The 8382-nt window shown below is 46.6% G+C and overlaps 1 protein-coding gene across 1 annotated transcript in view; it reads left to right on the forward strand.

The window, feature by feature from the left end:
• The window catches only part of LOC308175653 (rho GTPase-activating protein 44-like), a gene marked incomplete at both ends in the record, with an annotated part of 29987 nt that extends 22022 nt beyond the window's left edge, over positions 1-7965 (forward strand). Inside the window, 4 exons of the mRNA XM_080551281.1 lie at positions 3883-3964; positions 4265-4345; positions 6720-6833; positions 7874-7965. Coding sequence (XP_080407407.1) covers positions 3883-3964; positions 4265-4345; positions 6720-6833; positions 7874-7965 — 369 coding nt within the window. The remainder of the gene's footprint in view (positions 1-3882; positions 3965-4264; positions 4346-6719; positions 6834-7873) is intronic.
• Between the last annotated feature and the right edge of the window lie 417 nt (positions 7966-8382).

Here is an 8382-nt window from a genome sequence, read left to right on the forward strand (position 1 = left end):
CGTGTTTTGTTTTTACTCTTGGAATTATTAGCTGATTTGTCTCAGCTGACCTTAGGGACCTTGCGAGAATATAGGGTGGGAGGAGATCTGATATGTATTTTGGTCCAAGACCATTTCGTGATTTGTATGTAATTAGGAGGATTTTGAATTCAATTCTCTGAGAGACTGGTAGCCAGTGCAGGGATCTCAGGATTGGTGTAATGTGTTCAAATTTCTTTGTTTTTGTTAGGACCCTAGCAGCGGCGTTTTGGATGAGCTGCAATTTACGAATAGCTCCTTTAGATAGGCCTGTTAGTAGACCATTACAATAATCAAGTCTACTCGAAACAAATGCATGGATGAGTTTTTCAAGGTCTTGCTTGGACATGAAACCTCTCATTCTTGTTATGTTTTTCAGGTGATAGTAGGCTGATTTAGTTATCGAGTTTATGTGGCTGTTGAAGTTTAGATCGGAGTCTAGAATTACACCAAGATTTCTGACCTGTTTTTTAGTGTGAAGAGAGAGAGAATCAAGTTTTGCACTGACTTTCGATCTTTTGTCAGGTGCACCGAATACAATTATCTCTGTTTTGTCCTTGTTTAGTTGGAGGAAGTTTTGTGTCATCCAGGCGTTTATTTGCTCAATGCAATTACAGAGATTGTCAATGGGACTATAGTCGTTCGGTGAGAGGGCTATGTAGATTTGAGTGTCATCCGCATAGTTGTGGTAGGCAATTTTGTTCTTTTTTATGATGTGTCCCAATGGAAGCATGTAGAGATTGAATAGAAGAGGGCCAAGGATTGACCCTTGGGGAACCCCACATGTCATTTTAATTTGGTCAGATACAAAGTTGCCAATGGAGACATAGTAGCTTCTGTCCTGTAGGTAGGATCTAAACCAGTTTAGGGCAGAGAGAGAGAGAGAGAGAGAGAGAGAGAGAGAGAGAGAGGGAGAGAGAGAGAGAGGGAGAGAGAGAGAGAGAGGGAGAGAGAGAGAGAGGGAGAGAGAGAGAGAGGGAGAGAGAGAGAGGGAGAGAGAGAGGGAGGGAGAGGGAGAGAGGGAGAGAGAGAGGGAGAGAGAGAAGAGAGAGAGGGAGAGAGAGACAGAGAACAGCTAAGCACTTATAGCCTTATCAGCTGTGTGAAATGACACATGCTAGTCATACAGAGTGTGTGTTTCCTCTGTTCCAGTCCAAGGAGCTCCAGCTCTCATGTATTCATAGCTTTCAGTCACATGGTTTCTTCCCTAGCAACCACCAACCTGACGGGCAAAAAGTATCATAGCAACATGGCGAGTGGACGCAAACGGTTAATAAAATACAAAGGTTCCATCTCACAAAACATAATGGAATGTCAAAACTTTGACGCTCAATATCTCTGAACTGCCCTAAACGGAGATAGAACCTTATAATTCTAAACGGAGATAGAACCTTATCATTCTAAACGGAGATAGAACCTTATAATTCTAAACGGAGATAGAACCTTATCATTCTAAACGGAGATAGAACCTTCTCATTCTAAACTCACGAGTTATCTTCAGTTGATGGATTTGACTTAGGGGGCATTCATTTGAAGTAACGTAATGAACATACAAGTAACAACAACAGGTTAATGCAGCCAGCCAAGCAAAGACCATGACTATGCCCAGTTTATGCATTATACACTCTAATATAATTGTTAGATTGCCAGGGTATTCGCTACAGGTTGTTGTATACATATACGTTTAATACGAAACTCGATCAACCGGGCGTTCGGGAGTTCTACCGCTGCTGGACGGAACTCCCGCTGACAGCGGGTCGAGGGGATATTTCTACCCGGGAATTCGCTCCTTGCTGTGTCCACGGTGATAGGAGTGGAGGATCGACTCCATTCAAAAACTTTTGGATACCCTGGCTTCTCCTCTTTCCGGACACGTTGGAATTATTTTCCTAATCCACGGGAAATCAAAGTTATTAACCCGCAAAAAGTGGGTTTTGCCCGTGGGGTTTGCCCGCAAAAAGTGCCTTTTGCCCGTCAGGTGGGCGTTTCCACTATGCTGTGACGTCACATGAAAGCTATGAATTTTCTTATCTGGGACTATTTAGAACACTCTACTAATCCCTTTATTAGGAACACTTTATTAGGAACACTAATAAGTATTAATCTACTAATACTGGGTAGGGCCTCCCTTTATTAGGAACACTCTACTAATACTGGGTAGGGTCTCCCTTTACTATGAACACTATACTAATACTGGGTAGGGCCTCCCTTTATTAGGAACACTCTACTAATACTGGGTAGGGCCTCCCTTTATTAGGAACACTATACTAATACTGGGTAGGGTCTCCCTTTACTATGAACACTATACTAATACTGGGTAGGGCCTCCCTTTATTAGGAACATTATACTAATACTGCCTCCCTTTGCTCTCAAAACAGCCACAGCTCTTTGTGGCATTGATTCCACAAGATGTTGGAAACATTCCTTTGAGACTCTGGTCCATGATGACATGACTGCATCACGCAATTCCTGCATCACAATTTTTCAGATGCACTTTCAAGCTGTGAATCTCCCGTTCTGCCACATCCCAAAGGTGTTCTGTTGGCCTCTAAAAAGAACACTGACTCATTATCATGTTCATGAAACCAGTTTGAGACGACTTTTGCCTTGTGACATGGTGCGTTATCATCCTGGAAGCAGCCATTAGCAGATGGTACATTGTGGCCATGAAGGGAAGCACATGGTCAGCAACAACACTCCAATAGGCTGTGGCATTCAAGAGATGATTGGTTGATATTAACGGGCCCAAAGTGTGCCAAGAAAACATTCCCCACACCTTTACACCTATACTGAATAATAACCTTTATTTGTATGGCACTTTTCCTGCAAACGTTGCACTGCAAAGTGCTTTGAGTTATTTAAAGGCAATATTAAAAAGATGGGTTTTTAATCTTGACTTGAACATATTTGCTGAGGTTGCATCCCTAATGTAAACTGGCAGTGCATTCCACAATTTGGGTGCATAAAATGAGAATGCAGCCTCACCAAATCTCTTCTTTTGTACATGTACACAGAGAAAACCAGCGTCAGAAGACCTGAGAGCTCTATTGGGCTGATATGCCAGCAAAAGGTCTTTCAGATATTCAGGTGCTGTGCCAGTGAGAGCTTTATAAACAAGCAGAAGGATCTGGAAATCGATTCTGAACTTAACAGGAAGCCAGTGTAGAGTCTCTAAAATAGGAGTTATATGAGCTCTTCTGCTTGTTTTGGTTCAAACTGAATGAATGAGAAGGTGTACAGGTGTTCCTAATGAAGTGTCCGGGGAGTTTATATGTGACTGATTATATATTCAATGTTCAGTTCAACCCTCAGGCGGCTAATAAGGACACAGCAGGATATTCCTGTTGCTCCATGCTAGCCTTGCCAGCTTTCTCTCCTTCACTGACAATCTCTCCCTCTATCTATCTCTTTCTCCATCCCTGTTCCTTTCTTCCTCCTCATCTTTCTCTCTTTCTCCCTCTCTCTCTCTCTCTCTTTCTCTCTCTCTTTCTTCTGCTCACTCTCTTTCTCTCTCTCTTTCTCCCGCTCACTCTCTCTCTCACTCTCTCTCTCTCTCTGTTGTATCTTTCTCTCTCTCTTGTCGTCTGTCTTTGAAGTGTTTGTCAGTGATTCATGGTGTAATTCTCCTCTTGGCATTTCTCTGCGTAGAGAGAGAGAGAGAGAGAGAGAGAGAGAGAGAGAGAGAGAGAGAGGCAGTTACTCCCCCCGCGGTCCTGTCCTGCCCCTCTGCCTGTGTGATTGTCATTCCCTGCATGTATCACTCTGTGTTTCAGCCAGCCTTCCCCCCTTCCACCCCCCCACCCCCCTCTCTCACTTTCTCACTCACACACTCACTCCTTTACCCCCCTGTCTCGTACCTGGTAGGTGCTTTGAAATCATACCTACGCGAGCTTCCCGAGCCACTGATGACCTACGAACTCTACGAGGAGTGGATCCAAGCTTCCAAGTGAGTGTCTTATTTCATCACCGTCAGCTGATTTGTTTTTCGTTGTTTTTTCGTTTCTTTCTTACAGTCGATTCTTTGAAACGAAACGAAATTCAAAACAGAAGGAGGATTCCCGCGTTTGTGCCCAAAGCCGTCAGGCTGTTCAATGCCGACGCCCCCATCCCCTCAACTGCCACTAACTGCCCCCCCTTGAAATTAATTGAATTTGTCTTCCACATGAGGAGAGGTGAGAGATGAGGTGGTTGTGGTTGTGGTTGTGGTTGTTGTGTCTCACGCTGCGCTGCTCTTCCTGTCCTGTAGCATTCAGGACCAGGACAAGAGACTACAGGCCCTCCTCAACGCCTGTGAGAAACTACCCCCCGCCAACGGCAACAACTTCAAGTAAGTCAGGCACTGTCTCTCTCTCTCTCTCTCTCTCTCTCTCTCTCTCTCTCTCTCTCTCTCTCTCTCTCTCTCTCTCTCTCTCTCTCTCTCTCTCTCTCTCTCTCTCTGTCAATTTTCAATTCAATTTCAATTTCGACGGGCTTTATTGGCATGGGAAATATACATTTACATTGCCAAAGCATGTGAAGTGTGAAGATAAAAAACTAAAACAAAAAGAGTGTAATGTACATACATGTACATACTAGAATAAATAAATAGATTACATACTAGATTACAAATAAATAGATGACATACTAGAATAAATAAATGAAATAAAACTTATTTCAATTCTTATGGTGGTTTTAGCCCATTTGATGTCCTTTTTTTGCTGCTGTGTTTGCACATTGCTGTACCTCACCCAGCAGATATGGTAGCCTTTCGACATTGGTCAAATCCTCAACTCTCCCTGGGTGTTGGTGATCAGTGGGAAGTACGTGTCCCTCTGTCTCTCTCTCTCTCTGTCTCTCTCTCTGTCTCTCTCCCCCACACTCTTTCTCTCTCTCTCTCTCTCTCTCTCTCTCTCTCTCTCTCTCATCCATCACAATTGAGCTTTCATACTGCCGGAACAGTGAACAGCTTTTCTATGAGCAGTACACTAGCCCTATGACCAGTACACTAGCCCTATGAAGAGTACACTAGCCCTATGAAGAGTACACTAGCCCTATGAGCAGTACACTAGCCATATGAGCAGTACACTAGCCCTATGAAGAGTACACTAGCCCTATGAAGAGTACACTAGCCCTATGAGCAGTACACTAGCCCTATGAAGAGTACACTAGCCCTATGAGCAGTACACTAGCCCTATGAAGAGTACACTAGCCCTATGACCAGTACACTAGCCCTATGAAGAGTACACTAGCCCTATGAGCAGTACACTAGCCCTATGAAGAGTACACTAGCCCTATGACCAGTACACTAGCCCTATGAGCAGTACACTAGCCCTATGAAGAGTACACTAGCCCTATGAGCAGTACACTAGCCCTATGAAGAGTACACTAGCCCTATGAGCAGTACTCTAGCCCTATGAAGAGTACACTAGCCCTATGAGCAGTACACTAGCCCTATGAAGAGTACACTAGCCCTATGAAGAGTACACTAGCCCTATGACCAGTACACTAGCCCTATGACCAGTACACTAGCCCTTTTTGCAGAAGGGCAGGGTGGACCTTTGTGACAGGGCGCAGACAGAAAGGTTAGGATCTGATGTTCTTCTACGACTGGCTGCTGGATGGAGGGGGCAGCTGCTGTGGTGCATTCTGGGATATTTGTAGAGTGGCTTGTCACACTGATGAAAGGGATGGATGGACAGAGGCGGAGGGCACAGGGCAGAGAGAGAGAGAGACCAGAGAGAAACCACCAAGGCCCAGCTTGTTATTTCAGAGGGCTTGTCTCTTTCCGCGAGGACCTCTCGAACCCTGACCTGGTGTCAGTTCCTCTGGAACGACCCGCCTCGACAACCGCACGGTTCATCTGAGGTCCTGGTAAAAAAAAACTAAAAAAAACAGCTATGGTGGAAACGTTATATAACACCCAATATTCTCCACATGTTTTCGGGATCCGAAAACCAGTGTTTTTCCACCGTAGGTCGAGACATAAAATCACTCTCTCTCTCCGTTCCGCGGAGTTCAGAGGTGAAGCGGTCGATGAGGAAGGATCAGATGGCGGATCTTCAGAGTAGGAGATGGTGTTTTTATTGACGAGAGCGGCGCTCACGCAGACGCTGCTAACGAGAGGAGAGTCTGGGAGAGAGTTCAGTCTGGGAGAGAGTTCAGGCGTGTGTGTGTGTGTGTTTGTGTGTGTGGGAGAGAGTTCAGGCGTGTGTGTGTGTGTGTGTGTGTGGGAGAGAGTTCAGGCGTGTGTGGGTGGTCACCTGACACTCTGGTATCCCCTCATCATCCATCGCTTCAAGGAGACCTTCAATATTCATTGATCTGTGCTGTGTGTGTGTCTGTCTGTCTGTCTGTGTGTGTGTGTGTGTGAGTGTGTCTGTCTGTGTGTGTGTGTGTGTGTGTGTGTGTGTCTGTGTGTGTCTGTCTGTCTGTGTGTGTGTGTGTGTGTGTGTGTGTGTGTGTGTGTGTCTGTGTCTGTGTCTGTGTCTGTGTCTGTGTCTGTGTGTGTGTGTCTGTGTCTGTGTCTGTGTCTGTGTCTGTGTGTGTGTGTGTCTGTGTCTGTGTCTGTCTGTGTCTGTGTCTGTGTGTCTGTGTCTGTGTCTGTGTCTGTGTCTGTGTCTGTGTCTGTCTCTGTGTGTGTGTGTGTGTGTGTCTGTGTCTGTGTCTGTGTCTGTGTCTGTGTCTGTGTCTGTGTGTGTGTGTCTGTGTGTGTGTTCTGACAGGTATTTAATCAAGTTCCTGGCCAAGCTGGATGAGTACCAGGAGTCTAACAAGATGACGCCAGGGAACATCGCCATTGTCCTCGGCCCCAACCTGCTGTGGACCGACAACGACGGGTGAGACCTCCACTGTTCTCTCTCTAACTCTCTCTCTCTCTCTTACTCACAGGCTGTGTTCGGAAGGGCATACTAGCATACTACTCCTACTAGATATGAGGTAGATTTGAGTATGCGAGAGCGTTCACACTGTACAGTATTGCCAAATTTGAGGATGCGAGAAATGTAGTATGTATACTAGATTTTCGAGCATACTTATTATGAATTTAGTAGGCAGTATGCAGTATGCTAGTATGCAGTATGCTAGTATGCCATTTCGAACACAGCCACAGTCTCTCTCACTCTCTCTCTCTCTCTCTCTCTCTCTCTCTCTCTCTCTCTCTCTCTCTCTCTCTCTCTCTCTCTCTCTCTCACAGTCTCTCTCTCTGTGTCTCTAACTCACAGTGTAAATGTCACCATAAATGCAAGCCATGACTATTAAAAAGAATGCTTTGTCATTTATACTGGTGAATTATGTGCATCCAGGTATTTTGGGGTATCTATAATACATAACTTTACTGTCTCTTTATATGTTTAACTTTTAATTCAAATGTTGACGGCTAGTCCTATGATATTATTCAAAGGCATTAAACCATCTTAATACTCTCTGTCTCTCTCTCTCTCCCTCTCTCTCTCCCTCTCTCTCTCTCCCTCTCTCTCTCCCCCTCTCTCTCCCTCCCTCTTTCTCTCCTTCTCTCTCTCCATCGCTCCCTCTCTCGCTCTCCCTCTCTCCCCCTCTCTCTCCCTCTCCCTCCCTCCCCCTCTCATTCTCTCTCTCTCCCCCCCTCCCTCTCCCCCCTCCCTCTCTCTCTCTCCCTCTCTCTCTCCTTCTCTCTCTCCCTCTCTCTCTCTCTCCCCCCTCTCCTTCTCCCTCTCTCCCCCTCTCTCTCCCTCTCCCTCCCTCCCTCCCTCTCTCTCTCTCACCCTCTCTCCCTCTTCTTCCCTCTCTCCCTCTCCCCCTCTCCCCCCGCTCTCTCCCCCTCTCCCCCCGCTCTCTCCCCCTCTCCCCCCCCCCCTCCCTCCCTCCCCCCTCCCCCTCCCCCCCCTCCCCCTCCCTGTAGGAACATTACAGAGATGATGACGACCGTGTCTCTCCAGATCGTGGGCATCATTGAGCCGATCATCCAGCATGCTGACTGGTTCTTCCCTGGAGGTCAGAGAACCCCCCTCAGTCACGCCCCCTCACCTATCATCCATTGAGACGTGTTGTTGTCCTTGTGTCCCCCCCCTCCCCTCTGAGCCAACAGATACAGACCAGGGGAGGTCTATCCCATTAGCAGCAGTTGACCAATTTCCCTTGCAAATGTACCGTAGGATAAAAGTGTCATTATTATTATTATGACATTGTTGTCATGTGACCCTCGGCTGTGGCTCAGGAGGGAGAGCCGGCGTCTTAACGGTTGCAAGGTTTCGAACCCCCGGCTGGCCACGTGTCGAGGTGTCCTTGGGCAAGACACTGAACCCCAAATTGCTCCCAATGAGCGGGCCGGCGCCTTGCATGGTAGCTTGCCACCATCGGTGTGTGAATATGTGTGTGAAGGGGTGAATGAGAGGCCGTTGTAAAGCACTT

The sequence above is a fragment of the Nansenia antarctica genome, assembly GCF_963989245.1.
Source record: "Nansenia antarctica genome assembly, contig: SCAFFOLD_494, whole genome shotgun sequence".
Lineage (NCBI taxonomy): Eukaryota > Metazoa > Chordata > Actinopteri > Argentiniformes > Microstomatidae > Nansenia > Nansenia antarctica.